Source organism: Protobothrops mucrosquamatus, unplaced genomic scaffold (genome assembly GCF_001527695.2).
Source record: "Protobothrops mucrosquamatus isolate PMUCROS unplaced genomic scaffold, P.Mucros_1.0 scaffold582, whole genome shotgun sequence".
Classification (NCBI taxonomy): domain Eukaryota; kingdom Metazoa; phylum Chordata; class Lepidosauria; order Squamata; family Viperidae; genus Protobothrops; species Protobothrops mucrosquamatus.
The window spans coordinates 165,114-180,904 of NW_015386882.1; the positions used below are offsets into that span (position 1 = coordinate 165,114).

The following is a 15,791-nucleotide window of genomic DNA, read 5'->3' on the forward strand; positions in this document are numbered from 1 at the left end:
ACAGAGAGGCCCTCATCAGGGTGCCGTCGGCCAGACAGTGTCGGCTGGCGACCCCCAGGGCAAGGGCCTTCTCTGTCGGAGCACCCACCCTCTGGAACGAGCTGCCCCCAGAGATCCGGGTTATTCCGGATCTCCCCTCCTTCCGCCGCGCCCTTAAGACCTGGTTGTTCCAGTGGGCAGGACTGGCCTAGGGGTATTTTAAATTGGTTTTAGCCAAATTTTAGTAGAAGCGGCCGATTATATATTTATTTTTAATGATTTTTTTAAAACTTCTATTGTATTGAATTGTTTTAAACTGGCTGTAAGCCGCCCTGAGTCCTACGGGAGAAGGGCGGGGTATAAATTTAATAAAATGAAAAAAAATGAAAAATAAAATGAAAGAAAATAAATCCATCCATCCTCTGTCAAGTTATGATGTGCGCATCTCACCTGCTAGAGTTTCTTTGGCTTCTGTGTGCATGGCTATGAGCGTATCACATATGCCATTTCCCAACAGCCCCAGGCCATGCAACAGCAGCTTCACATCATGAGGATCCAGTGGATTTTCATGAGTATCTCCTGGAATATAGATTTCAACTCCACGATTCCGCATGGCTCGGGATATTTCCCCATGTGTGGGATCCATTGAAAGAAAAAGTCTATTAACAAGAGCAGAACATACAGCATCTTATTTTGCTGCTAAAACAGAGTGGGAGATACAGTAGGAAAAGAGACAACTCAAGAACTTTGTAAGACACATACCCACGATCCTTACTAAAGGCAACCTCTGCAGTAGTTTTCTAAATCGCTCCTTCCACCAATCCAAAATGTTTGTATATATTTCATGTGTTTGATACTACAGGTTAGGCCAGTGGTGGCAAACCTATGGTACGTGTGCCAGAGACGGCACTCAGAGCCCTCTCTGTGGGCACGTGTGCCGTGCCCCGGAGATGGCGAGGGACTGGCCCCCGCCGCCCTGTCTCTGCCCACCCAGTCTGCCATGATCACCGCGGCCACGCCCACCCGGCACCCAGTGATAAATAAGTGGGTCTTGGGTTGCAGTTTGGGCACTGGGTCTCTAAAAGGTTTGCCATCACTGGGTTAGGCTATATCTTTGCTTAATGTAAAACAGGAAGCTATTTTTGTTTCCATTTTGGTCATTATAAATGTTATGATTTGGCAGCAGTTTTCTTCTCCAATTTTAATGACAGAACTCACAGTTTCTTTTTCCTCTAGTCTCGTGCCTTAACTACGAGACCAAATTGACTTTTCTGTTCTGTTTCTGTGCTTGTGAAAAGTAAAAGATCTCTAATGAAAATGAACTTCTGTGCACTTCCAAGATGAACGAAACCCAACTCAGTATACCTATTTTCAAAGTGACACTTATAAAAGATGGGGGATTCCACTGATTAATAGTCTAAAAGGCATTTCTATGAATGCTCAGTGAGTAAATGCAGAACCTGAAATTTGGATGAGGAACAACACTAGGAGTTACTCCATCTGTCACTCCTCTTTCGTTCAAGGTCAGGACTCCTCCGGGTTCAAGCAGAGCATTCAAGCGGTCCAACACAGAAGGGCTGCAAATTAAAAAGGGAAACCACAACAACCTCAGTGAAGTTATGAAATGAATTCAAAACAAATTCATGTGGAAACAAAACAGAAATCAGTTACTATTATTAATCATTTTATCAGCTTATTCACTAGTGAATTTCATTACTCTATGTGCATATATAAAATAATCACAAGTGTGCCTTGGATGAATAAGATCCCATCTACCTAGCAAGACATCTGTGATGTTGGGAATGAACATCTTACTTCAACAATTTGTACATATGTGCCCGCTTGCATTATATAGGAATAACAGGGATGTGAGTAATTACAAAATATAGTTTCATTTTTTCTCTCTATAAAATGCAAGATAGATGTGAGATCAAATGTGCTGAATAATCTGGTATCCACAAGGATCTTTTGAGGCAAAACAGATTAAACCCTGCATGAATCATTATCTAAATTGCACTAGAAATGGAGGGGTTGAGATCAGAAAACAGCAGCAAACTTATTATCTTTCTCTTTATCTATATAGGGACTGTTTAAATTCTTCTAAGGTATTTAATTTAATCAGCCTGGGTCAGAGACAATTAATTAATTCACAGTTCAGCATTATGACCAAAAAGACCCAGCACCATTTTATTGTGGTTCCCCCTCCCCCCAAATAAAAATCTTGTTAAGAACTGGATTAATGTTATACAACAGTATTAGGTAGTCTTCATGATACAGTTCCTCTTTAACATCAGATGTGTAGCTGACACTCTTTTTTTTTAACAATAGTAGGTAAAAACAAAACATTAATTCCTATAGTAATTTTACCTGCAGAAGTTTACATTGTCCATTAGAAGCCAGTCTCCAGCTTCTAAAGCCTGAACTAACATCCCATCAACCCATTCAAAAGTCCCATGGTTATGGCTATTCATAAATTGAACTACTTGCAACTTGAAGTGACGAAACTCTTCCACAAGTGTTGAAAATCCTAGAATGACAGTAGCCAACAAAAGGTATCAATATTTCTATGCATCAAGAAGCTGGCCTTCAACATTTTGAAAATTAGCCCTAAAAACTGTTGATCATGGAAAACAACAACACATACATTTTGGTTAACCATCATTGTTATTTTCATCTGAATTTGTAACTGCTAGGGTTAGGGTTAGGACAGGGGAGTCAAACTGCCGGCCCACGGGCCGGTCGCATCACGATGAAACCACGCCCACCCCATTGCTGGCAATGGGGAAAAAGTTCCCATACGTCACACAACGTCACATGATGTCGTGAGTTTGACGTGTTTGGGATAGGAAGTTGAACTGAAAATATAGAGTAATGACTTTAGTAAATTATATTGTCTTTCAAAACAGCAACAGTTGCAATAAAGCAGCAAATTTGGCGCCTCAAATAAATGCTCAAAACAAGTAAAACAAAATGCATGTATTCATATATAATTATAAATGAATAATAATATAAATAATTATAAATTATATATGATAAATTATATATTAATATTATATACTATGACTTTCCTGCATACCTGACTTTGAATATGAGTTGATCTTGGTATTGAGTCTCTGGACTAGCACAAGCACTCCTTCCAATTTATTCACTAGTTCAATGGTTATATTTTGATTCCCTTCCCCAAGAGATTTGGGTTTGAAATTAAGGATGAAATTGCTCCAGGCACGCAAGACAACTTCAGTGTCGTCCGGGCACATGGTATTGAGGAGGAGACTGTCTCTTAGAAGGGTGCTGACAACATTCTCCACCTTTTCCAGTAAGAATTTCCACGGCCGAATGATATCAACCTACAGAAGATTTTAATACATCAGTCACAGTTGCATCCCACTGCCATATTACAACTGGAGTTCAGCTACTTATTCTGAATGAATGCTCTGTCTTCAAACAGAACTAGGTACCTGACAATATGTAGTTAAGGAAGTAGCTGGCCTTATTAGTTAGCATAGACAAGGTTAAAGAAAAACTTGAGGTGGGACAGCTTCTGTTCAGTTTCTTTGGTAGCCATCTTTCCCATCTTCCTTATAGATTAATGTAAGCTAATTGTAGGGTCCTTGGTGCTCTCTGAGCTTGGTTGTTTTCTTGCAGATGTTTCATTACCCAACTAGGTAATATCATCAGTGCACTGGTAACGTTACCTAGTTGGATAATGAAACTTTGTAACAAGTTTCCCACAGTTCAGCCCTGAGCTACAAATATTCTCGTCTATGGTAAGCTAATTGCTAGATTGTGGGAGGCTATTCATTTTTGTGGCAATTACACAGCCAGCCAAGCTATCAGACATGAATCCAGATTTCCCTGTGAAAAAGAGACATAGGAAATGAATATAAGACTCTATTGGGCTGGTAACATGAAAATTCAACACTTAAATATTTTTTGCCATGAGGAAACTGCTATTAATCAAGTAAAATATATTCAAGAATTGTTCCCCATCACTATAGTCCGAGCCAATAAAGAAAGAAGGAAATTTGATTTGAGCCGCCCATTCCTCCAGGTAACCATAAATATGACAGTTCTAGCCTCCTAGTGCAAAAGTAAGCAAAACATTATCTAGTTTTGGGGGCCATGGGGGCTTTTAAAACTTGCAGAAGATCACTTCTCTGCTCCCTCCCCCAAATTTTGGCACAGAGCATACTAGCCATGCCACTGCATCACCTAGCAGGGTGTCTACCCTGCTCAGTTTGAAAAAAAAATTACCTGTTCCTGCTCTATTACACATAATAGGGAAGCTCCATTAATATTAATCCTATTTTTGTTTAAAAATGAATAAGAACTGGGGGGAAAAATAAAAACTTACTTGCTCAAATCCACCTAATAGTTCTGTAGTATCCATAGAACTGTTCATTGGCATAATCTTTAACTGATGGCCTGTTAGATATGCCAGTAACTGAAGCAGGCTGGTCTTGCCAGCAGCAGCTGGGCCCACCAAGATTACCATCCAGCTCATATGTACACATTTTATGATGGCTTCCAGGGGCTGTAGTGAATGGTGGAGAAGAGACAGATTTCTGCCTGGAGGGGGGACATAATTGGCACGGGAGAGGACTGAGTAGCCAACCTTCGGGAAAACAAAAACAGTGTTACCTTCGTATGTAAACAGGGAGAAATAGAAGGGTAAAGAAAATTCTACAATAGTAATAGTCTTTATTTCCTTTTACCTGAATGTCATAAGGTGTGATATAGAATTGCCTGCTTCCTGTATATGGATTACAATTCTGTCCAAAAATGTCCTTGAACAGAGACACGACCTAAATAGATAAAAAAAAGACGCAACCAAATCGAATATTGAATATCAAATGTTCAATCCTCCCCCCACCACAATTTTCCTATGAACAGAAAGCTTTTATCCAAAACTTCTCTTTCCCAAAAGGGACCGTCTGTAATCCTGGTGCAGACATTTAAAATCACTTGATTCAAGGTAATGTATCTCTGTCTCATCTTTTAACATCTGAGGTTGTTTATTGCCACAGACATTCTACAGCTCAGAGAGTAAAATTTGACTACGCTCAGGATCTGAGACTAGTGTAACTGGCACAGAATTGTGAATAATTTTAAAAGGCTGGTTTTTAAAGCTCTAAGGAGTTGCATAATCTATAAATAATTCACTCAAGTGATACCTCGGATAAATTGCCAAATCTTGAGAAGAAGACAGATGAGACCTCAATCACCCTATCATCAGATGAAGTTCTGGAAACTCCATGATCCAAGTGAACATATGCTTGCATATACTCATAAAAACACATTTGCATACATAAACAATTTTTCTTTTCACTAGGAGTAGGCAGCTTGGAGACCTCCAAATGTTTTACTTCTTTATTCACGTTATATCCCACCAACCTACTAAAGTATTTTTTTAAAAAAACAAAAACCAAAGCTGGAATGTAAAGATAATACTAATACTGGATAACAATTAAAAACATAAGGAAAAAATGGTTAAGCTTTTGTAAACAGCGAGAGACCATGGGCTAGCACAGCAGTTTTAATTGTGCAAACGCACTCATTACCATAGTTGCTATCCTACCACAGTGACAGCTAAGGATCAGGGGACATTCTAGACCGCTGGCCTATTCTTGTATGAGGAGTAGGTCAATCCAGCAAGATAGAGCAGACTAAGAAACAGGCACTTTTCTTAGGCACTAAGCTACTTTATTAGAACAGCTATAGTAGCAGAACCTTGCAAGTCTGAATACTCTTCCCTTGCTCCTTCTTTTATCTTCACATGAACTGGAGATGGACGACTGCCTGAGTCATCTTTTGGTCTAGACCAGGGGTAAGCAACCTCGGCTCTTTTATGACTCATGGAATTCAACTCCCAGAATTCCTGAGCCAGCATGTTGCCTACCCCTGGTCTAGACTCAAGTCTTGTTGACCTGACTGTTGCCTTGGCAATGGATCTTCCCTGTTCTTCAAGGCCATATTCTACACTGATTAGAGAGACTCCTAATTGGTATAATCTGCAAGAGACTGAATGTCAGTCTCCAAGCCTAGTTTATTTTTTTACCAATACTACTTCTATCTTATCTAGAATTAATTTCAACTCATTCTCCCCAGAGTAAATTTAGGCAATAATGAAACGATAACAATTATCCATTTCTATGGACTTGAATGGCAAAGGGCTCTAAAATTAATTATCACCAACACATTGATGGCACTTAGCTCTAAAGCTCTGGATGACTTTCCCCAAGAGATTTCATATAGGTATTGAACAGCATCCCCCATAAGACAGAACCATAAAAAACACCAAAGAGCAAGGACTTCCTTAGCAAGATTCAGATCGTAATCTCAAGTCAATATTAGCCATTCTTCCTAGGAATCCTGGGAATTGTTCCCAGTGAGCACCAGCTTGAGAAACAGATTCTGTATGGGGTTCTTTCTATTATATACCCAATGCATCAAAACATATACCTAAACTCAAGCTTTGGGAAAAGAAGTTGCCTTAACAGAAATCATTTTGAATTATACAATTGAAGACAGTATGACATATTCAGATATATAAACATTAAATCAAAATCCTAAAATAAGCAAGTAAGTTCTCTCTGTTCTTTACCATTTCTCTGTCTGTTTTTGTTCTCATTCTTTCTCCGTAGATCAAAAACATGTGTTTGCCAGGGTCATAACTCCCAGGTGACTGATCTATAAGCATTAGCTGACACCATCGGAAAAGGTCACGCAAGTTAAATTCCCAGGGTGCACCTTTATGGCCCCACTTCTTCTCAGTTGTAATTTCTTGATCCATCTGAATAAAAGTACCAATGCAAAGGGTTACAAATACCAATGTGATTCAGTTCTTAAAACGATATTAGAAGGCCATACCCAGCACTACATTTAACACATAAAGAATCTCAATTGGAAATCTTACTATTCATCCCTCTCCACTGAGCCATGGTGGTGCAATGGTTAAAATACAATATTGCAGGCTAACTCTGCCCACAGCCAGAAATTCGATCCTGATGGGGCTCACTTCCATCCTTCCAAGGTCGTAAAATGAGGACCCAGATTGTTGGGGGCAATGTGCTGACATTTGCAAACCTCTCAAACAGTGCTGTAAAGCACTATGAAGTCCAAGGGCTATTGCTATTTATCTTATCGCAATTTGAGGCACTATATTTACCTTGTTGTTGAATTCAACCATCTTTGCAATAATCTCCTTGTCGATGGCTGGAAAAAGAGTATTCCCAATATATTCCATGTCTGATGCAGAAAGTGGGTCTATATAAACCTGTGCCATTTTTAAGGGAAAAAAAGTATTATTACATACAGGAGACACATGTATTCTAAAGATATAATCATTTTGGCAATGCTGAACTTAAAAGATTTCCATCAATATATTTAAATAAAAACACTCTACTGCAAAACAAAGCAACGTAGTCATTCCATACGTTGCAGGAATATCGGAAAAGCTCAGGAGGATCTCCAGCCAACGCAACATACGTGCACACTTCAAACCCAAGAACACACTAAGGCAGAAGCTTGTCCATCTCAAGGATAAAACACCCAGACACAAACTGAGCAATGTAGTATATGCAGTGTAATGCAATGAGCCATGTGCAGATCTGTACATTGGGAAAACAAAACAACCACTTCATAAATGCATGGCACAACATAGGAGAAGAAGAAACCCATCAGGACAAGATTCAGCAGTCCATCTGCATTTAAAAGACAAAGGCCACTCTTTCGAAAACAGCACACCGCTGGTTTGAAAGAGGGGTCAAAGACGCTATCTATGTAAAAAACTGAACGGCCCTCTTTCAACAGAGGGGGAGGGATGCGACATCATCTATCTCCAGTCTACAACACACTCCTTTCAGCAGTTCCAAGAAGGCTCCACACCCATTTGCACCATTCAGGTGACCTTGAGGACACAGATAAACCCCCAAATGGCCTCAACGACTCTGTAAACGAATGCAAATGACCAGCTGCCTGCAAGGAGTATAAATCCTTCCATTCCCCACCATCCAAGTCAGAGGTGAAGAAGCTTCTTGGATGAGAAGCGGAAGGTCTTCAAAGAAAAACAATAAAGTCTAGTTGCCTTTTGAAAAAGCATCTTTGGGACAACTATGACCTGGATGACTGAGAACCTCTATAGACACTTTACTACAAAGGGATTGAATCAGCAAAAATTTAGCCTTCATGTTTATCTAGAATGGCATAATTAACATTCATTTTAAAAGAAATGTTAAAACAAAAACGACAGTGGAAGAAATTATGAACTTGCCTGTGTAAATCTGTTCAAAAATGACTTAGGTAACCCTTTTCTGCCACCTCCTTGCCTGTAGGGATTCTGGCATCCAAAGATCTTTGTCATCTTGTGCTGAACATAAAAACTCATCCCCAATTCAGGTACATAAATCTCTGCCCGGTGGTCAAAACAGGCATTCAGGCCTTCTAGGACGGACTGAGAAGCTAAGTTCAGCTATTGAAGACATATAAAGATTAAAAAAAGATTACATTCCCCTTCTTTTTCATAAATAGATAGATAGATAGATAGATAGATAGATAGATAGATAGATAGATAGATAGATAGATAGATAGATAGATAGATAGATAGATAGATAGATAGATAGATAGATAGATAGATAGATAGATAGATAATTAGAAAGATAGAGATAGATAAAAAGATATAGAGAGATAGAAAGATAGAGATAGAAAGAGAGAGAGAGAGAGAGAGATACAGATAGAGAGATAGATAGAGATAGGTAGATAGATAGAGAGATAGAGAGGAAGATAGAGAGAGATAGGTAGATAGAGATAGAGATAGATAGAGATAGGTAGATATAGATAGATAGATAGATAGAGAGAGAGATAGAGAGAGATACAGATAGAGAGATAGATAGAGATAGGTAGATAGAGAGATAGAGAGGAAGATAGATAGAGAGAGATAGGTAGATAGAGATAGAGATAGATAGAGATATAGAGAGAGAATTAGAAACATAGAGAGATAGAGAGATACAGAGAGAGACAGATACAGAGAGAGATATAGAGAGATAGAAAGATAGAGACAGATAGATATAGATATAGATAGAAATAGACAGATAGAGAGAGAGAGGGATAGAGATAGTTAGATAGATTGATAGAGAGATAGAGAGAGAGAGGGAAAAAGAGGGAAAGAGAGATAGAAAGATAGGTAGAGATAGAGATAGACAGAGAGATAGATAGGTAGATAGATAGATAGGTAGATAGATAGGTAGGTAGGTAGGTAGGTAGGTAGAGAGAGAGAGAGAGAGAGAGAGAGAGAGAGAGAGAGAGAGAGAGACAGAGATAGATAGATGAGAGATAGATAGAGATGAGCGATAGATTAGATAGAAAGATAGAGAAACATAGAGAGAGAGATGAGTGAGAGAGAGAGAGAGAGAGAGAGAGAGAGAGAGAGAGAGAGAGAGAGAGAGAGAGATGAAAGATGAACTCACTTCATCTAATACAATCCAGTGTCCTGCTTTCAATGCTGCAAGCAATGGTCCATCACGCCAGGCAAATTCCCCACCTTTGCCTCCTTCAACAGGCAGGTCTGTGCCAAACAAATCTGTTATATCCTAAGAAACAGGAAGAGAGATGGCAAGCTTTACAAATACGAAATGGTGAGAATTAAAAAAAAAATCCATCCAGGCATGCAATGTTTTGAGACAAACAAAAAATAATCAACAATACTCTACTGGAGAAAAAAAAATCAAGGTATTTGTTTTCAATCAGTGAATACCATACACATATCAACACACCAGTATTCCAGGCTAGCTGACTTTGCATTGTTGTGCTAAGACAGTCGGAACCTCTGAGGTATATGGAGTCTCCCAAAGTGTTGGCTGCAATGTCCAGCAATTTCAAAATGTTGTTACCAGCTTGTAATTTTTTAAGACTGTGATAATTAAAAGTTAAGAGAGTAATTGGGCCAAGTCGAATTAATCTTTTAAAACTCAAGTATGTGTTTTATTTTTATTCCACCTTTATTACTTTTTAAGTAACTCAAAGCGGAGAACCTATTTAATATTCCTTCCTCCTCCTACGTTCCCCACAACTCTGTAAGTGGGCTGGGTTAAAAGAGATAGTGATTGGCCCAAAGTCATCCAACTGGCTTTCGTGCCTAAGGCAAAATTAGAACTCCAGTCTTTTGGTTTCTAGTCCAGCCAGCACCTTAGCCGCTAGATCAAATGAAATTTTAGTTATGTCCTGATTTCACCCCTCTACTTTGGGAATGTGATCCTTAGCAGGCCACTCAAATGCTAAGGACAGTCTTGATATGAAAAAAAGTTGGATAACTTTGCTGTGTATCTGCAGTGCCTACATCCTTCTGGTAAAGAATATAAGAAGCAATGACATCCCGTATGGCCGTAATGGTGCGTAAGGATATCTATAGCATACAATACTTCAGATATTTGGTTTCCTATTGAAAACTCCTGTCTCTCTTTACAGTATATATTATTTAATTTTTCTTTGTTGTGGCATGGTAGGATATTTAGGCTAGGATATGAAAAAAAACAAAAACAAAAGAAAACACCATTGTCTCAGTGAGATTAATAATTGTGTCATTGTGAGAATATGGAATATTTCCAATAATTGCCTCTGAAAAGCTGAGCAGAGCACAGAGTCTATTGTGCATGTGAAAACCCCCCAGAAAACTCTGGGAAAATTGGTTAAGATTAGATTAATGATTAAAAATCACTAATTTACTTAATGTACTTCTAAACTCTCTTCTCCAGTGAGTAGTATTTCAAGACTTAAGAGGAGTATTGAACTCTTTGACATTTGTAAAACAGTTTTTTGCATGGTCAGAAATTCCAAGCTACCCCACAGCCATCTACCTACTGTTTGTTCAGAGAGATTGATTCGAATTAGGCGATTTCCTGAAGCCTTGGCCAAGGCTGCCACTAAGCTGGTCTTCCCGACCCCTGGAGACCCTTCCAAGAGAATAGGTTTGCTTAGCTGCAAAGCTCGTAACAACCGCTGTGCATTCATTGAAGTGGTCCCTGCGTTTAGAGCATAGTCTAACAAATTGTTCTTCTGGTAGAGTGAGCCTGTGGTAAAAACAAAGATTACAGACTAGAATAATGTCAAAGCAGTATATGGAAAACTCCTGTTCAATATTTCAAATAATCAGTCACGTCCTTCTCTAGGATATTCCATTTTATTTATACCCATTCTGATTTTTATTTCATTTGACCTATTATCTGTGTCCACTGAGAAAGCTCAGTTCTCAGTGGGCCAGTTTTGGGGTTTGCCAAGACTTCAAGATCTATTTTCTCTCTTTAAGATTCCTTTATATGTGACTAGTAGTCATTAACTACATAAGCAACAGGCCCATGGCTGAAAAATCAAGGAACACCTTTTCCTTACAGATGGGAGAATCAAATGTTTGAATATTCTCTCATGAATTCACCCATAACTGTATGCACATTGAAAATCAGCATACCAAGAGAGCTAAAAGCATTTTTCTTGAGATTGTATCTTCTAATTTGCAGAGATGGCATATTTTTACCATAGGGAATTGTGCAAAGTTTCATTCATTCGTTTGTTCATTAATTCGATTCTTATTCTGCCTTAATAGGTAATTCAGGTTGGTGAACATACATAATATTCCTTCCTCCCCCTATTTTTCCCACAACAGCAACAACAACCTATACTACTGGGAGGACCATTCCACAATATTTTTCTCTATGTCTAAACAAGAGCTTGTCATTTCATATAGTCTGCTGTCAACTCGGTAAATTTGTGAAAAAATAGATTCTTGCCTCTTGATATATAAAATGGATGGATCCCTACGTAGTTCTCCTTCCAAGCCATTTCCCTTTCTCTTTCCAGATTATACATTCTCAGTTCATTCTTCTGATAATTGCCGAGTCGCACAATTTTGGAAATTTTTCTACACAAATAATCCAGACATTTTTCACGTGCCAGAGTGGTCGAGCCAGAAGAACAGGATATTGTGCCTATGTTTTTTTTAAAAAAAACGAACACACAAAATAATGGAAATAACAAAAGAGTTTATACAATATTTTAAACTGACCATTACTGGAAAAATAGGAAAGTTTTTTTTAAAACAGATCCTATACCTATACCTAAAATAGATTAATAGCAAACTTGTAAAAAACAAAACACTCAGCAATTTAAAATTAAATGTATCATTCATAGGGCAAGTCTTAAGAACAAGGAAACATGTGGACAAATATGTCCTCACTCAGGCAAAAGCATTTCAATGTAGAAGCTCACCTAATCTCCAAAGGAAGTTTGTTCCACAAAGTGGGCAGGCCATACTAATGATGCCCACCTCTACTCTATGGTGGAGTATTAATAACCTATGGCCGTGGTGGTGAACCTATGGCACGTGTGCCACAGGTGGCACGTAGAGCCCTCTCTGTGGGCACGCAGGCCATCGCCCCAGTCCTAGGCCTTCAACTGAGTTTTATAAAACCTTTTCGCTTTAGGCCTCCGCTGCCGTGTGCCAAAAAAAAAGGTTCAATCAATCAATCAATTTCAACTTCTCACGGTGAAAAAAAAAAGATCTCGCACAGTTGGAATTGATTGATTGAACCTTTTAGTCCCATCCAGTCTACTGTTACCACCGCGGCCACGCCCACTCTATGGGCCACACCCACCCAATGGGCTACACCCACCCGGTACCCGATGATACATAAGTGGGTTTTGGGTTGCAGTTTGGGCACTCAGTCTCTAAAAGGTTCGCCATCACTGACCTATGGCATTTCAGTTTAGATTGTCCAGATGGCATCTCCTCTGAAGGATTTTTCCTCAGCACCCTTCCAAACACCTCGTTGATCTACTCATGACTGCGTGCTAGAGATTCACCATCCACCCAATTCCTTCCCTTGTATTCTGCACCTAGACCAGGGGTAGGCAACCTTGGCTCTTTTATGACTCGTGGACTTCAACTCCCAGAATTCCTAGGAGTTGAAGTCCACAAGTCATAAAAGAGCCAAGGTTGCCTACCCCTGACCTAGACACATTAAGCCACCACACTCACATAAAACAATTCTGACTCTATCCAGTATTCACACATCCAAAAATATATCCCATGTGTAATAAAGTGTTCCACTGAGGCTGTCTGTCTCCACTGCTAAATCATTCTGCCATGAAGAAAATCCTGAAGATTTACCTGAGCCAATGCCATCAATATATACGAGACATGCAGCATGGACAAAAGTCAGCACTGGAGAAACGCGAAAGAACTGGTGATCCTCTGAACCACCAGGCAGTCTATCTTGTGCCATAACATTCATGAAATTGACCCATGACAGAACATTCCGGATGCTGAGAATACAATTAGGCCCAAATTCTTGATTACTCAGCCAATTTATGAAATCCATCATGAGCTTTGCTATATCCATTCCTATGGCAACCAGGAGGGGAAGAAGAAAATACAAGAATGAAATCAATATAGACAGAGAAAAGGTTTTTTTTTTGTGACTATACTTTTAAGAAACACAAATCAATAACCAGAAAACTTTTCTAGGGAAGTTAACATGGAAGTTAACATGGAAGATAAAAGGCTGAAAAGTTTAAAAACCTATAAAATACTGTCAAAATATGTCTTAGCAAAAATGCAAGGGACTGCTTGTTGAAAACAAGCTGTCTTAAGGTTGGGGATAAAGCATTTTTCAGTGAGATTTACCTTCATTTTTTGCAGATAGACAGAGTCCTGGATAAAGATTGTGCTTGACAATCTGTATTAAATCCTCACGGCTATTACTTTGCGGACACCATATTTCGGTAAACCTATTACGCAGGGCAGGTGATAGCTGTGGGCAAGAAAACGTAGCTGAGGTTACTGTCAGCATATTACAGCTGTAGTTTGTTAGCTTATTTTATGGATTTTTTTAAAAAAAAAACACAGAAGGATTAACTGCAGGGATTAATATATTCAATTGTTGATTCTGTCAACCATATCAGCATCACACATGCAAGAAAGCATAACCAATTCTTTCAACTGTAACGTCACAGGTGTAATTAGTATGACGGGATTCATAACACAGAACTAAACTGGTCTTCGTTACCTCTTTCTTCCCAAAGTCACCCCCAGGATTCATTGTAGCTAAAATGCGAAATTTCTTTCCTGCAGTCAGCAGCTCTATTTCGCTGTCCTCACTAGCCTTCTCTGCTAACACCAGTGTCTTTTCAGTTTCCAGGACGCTAGAAGAAAAACCCCAGAGACATGGTTGCATTACTGTATTGTACTATACACAGTGGAGAAATTTGTGGTACCTTAAAATTAACCTGCTAAATATGGTAAATCCTATACCAGTGATGGCGAACCTTTTAGAGACCGAGTGCCCAAACTGCAACCCAAAACCCACTTATTTATCACCGGGTGCCAGGTGGGCGTGGCCCACTGGATGGGTGTGGCTGTGGTGGTCATGGCAGATTGGGTGGGTGTGACCAAAATGGGCGTGATGACCTCAATGTTGCTCGTGGGGAGGGACGCCTGTGGGGGCCGGGCAGGGTTGGGGAAGATCCAGGGGGTCTCTGGCAGGTGGGGCAGTGGGCAGGAGGCTCGTCCTGCGGGGTGAGGCGAGGCAAGGTGAGGCAGGGCGGGGGTGCCATTGTCACAGGGCAAGGTGAGGCAGGGGCCAGGGCGGCTGCTGCCTGACACCATCAGCCCCTGCATACAGTGGCCAGCGAGCATATGGGTGCTGGGATGCATCTGGCCATGTGGGACCTCAGCGAGTTAGTGGGCGGCTGGTTGAAGAGGGACAGTTGCCATCTCCGGGGCAAGGCGAGCGTGCCCACAGAGAGGGCTCTGTGTGCTGCCTATGGCACGCCACCACTGTCCTATACTCTTGCTAATAAAAAAAACCCCAAAACTAAACAGAAGCTTGACAATTCCAGTAAATAAGCAAGATCTGATAATCCTAACAATCAGAAGCTGCTGGAATGTGACAGTACAGTATTTAATCTGCATTAGTGATAAACACATCAAGACTGAAATGTCCTGTTTTCAGGCGCATACCTATTAAGTCTTTCTAGAACAGAATCGTCTGCTAATGAAATCTCATCCATGAGAAAAAAGCCATCCTCTTTCATTGCTAGAACAAGGGCTCCATCATGCCATTCAAATAGCCTAGAGCTGTCAACTTCGTCCTATTAGGAAAAAAAGAGAAAGGAGATTCAGCACAAACACTGGAGCGTTTAAAGTTCTTAGATGTACTCAGCATCTTATAGCCAACTGACCTTGTCCTTTGATCGCTGTCTAACTGGTCGCAGTCCTCCCAGGAAGTCTGATGTCTCCATGTGCAAGTGGCAATTCACAGAATACAACTTCTGATTTGCTAGAGCTGCAAAGATCTGACAAATAGTTGTTTTGCCACACCTGTAAAGTTGGTAAAGTCAATTGCATTAAGCTTATTGTCATCTTAGTAGTCGATATGATGGTTAGTAGCCATTACGGCAGAGGTTGAACGTCAAAGTGAATAGTGCCATGTCATAAGGAACGGTTGCTGGAATTGGGTATGTCTAGTTTAACGAAGAGAAGGACGAAGGGGGACATGATAGCAGTGTTCCAATATCTCAGGGGCTGCCACAAAGAAGAGGGAGTCAAGCTATTTTCCAAAGCACCTGAAGGCAGGACAAGGAGCAACGGGTGGAAGCTAACCAAAGAGAGAAGCAACCTAGAACTAAGGAGAAACTTCCTGACAGTTAGAACAATTAACCAGTGGAACAACCTGCCTCCAGAAGCGGTGAATGCGCCAACACTGGAAGTTTTTAAGAAGAAACTGGACAGCCATTTGTCCGAAATGGTATAGGGTTTCCTGCCT

General features: G+C 40.0%; 1 protein-coding gene across 1 annotated transcript in view; it reads right to left on the minus strand.

Annotated features, from left to right (window-relative positions):
• Positions 1-15,791, minus strand: part of MDN1 (midasin AAA ATPase 1) — a 116,632-nt gene that overhangs the window by 69,915 nt on the left and 30,926 nt on the right. Inside the window, exons 30-46 of the mRNA XM_015817381.1 lie at positions 15,208-15,346; positions 14,987-15,117; positions 14,034-14,169; positions 13,652-13,778; positions 13,136-13,369; positions 11,757-11,954; positions 10,834-11,042; positions 9,444-9,566; positions 8,252-8,449; positions 7,148-7,255; positions 6,584-6,772; positions 4,695-4,784; positions 4,334-4,594; positions 3,056-3,326; positions 2,347-2,506; positions 1,440-1,556; positions 430-638 (exon numbers count right to left, since the gene is read on the minus strand). Coding sequence (XP_015672867.1) covers positions 430-638; positions 1,440-1,556; positions 2,347-2,506; positions 3,056-3,326; positions 4,334-4,594; positions 4,695-4,784; positions 6,584-6,772; positions 7,148-7,255; positions 8,252-8,449; positions 9,444-9,566; positions 10,834-11,042; positions 11,757-11,954; positions 13,136-13,369; positions 13,652-13,778; positions 14,034-14,169; positions 14,987-15,117; positions 15,208-15,346 — 2,900 coding nt within the window. The remainder of the gene's footprint in view (positions 1-429; positions 639-1,439; positions 1,557-2,346; positions 2,507-3,055; positions 3,327-4,333; positions 4,595-4,694; positions 4,785-6,583; positions 6,773-7,147; positions 7,256-8,251; positions 8,450-9,443; positions 9,567-10,833; positions 11,043-11,756; positions 11,955-13,135; positions 13,370-13,651; positions 13,779-14,033; positions 14,170-14,986; positions 15,118-15,207; positions 15,347-15,791) is intronic.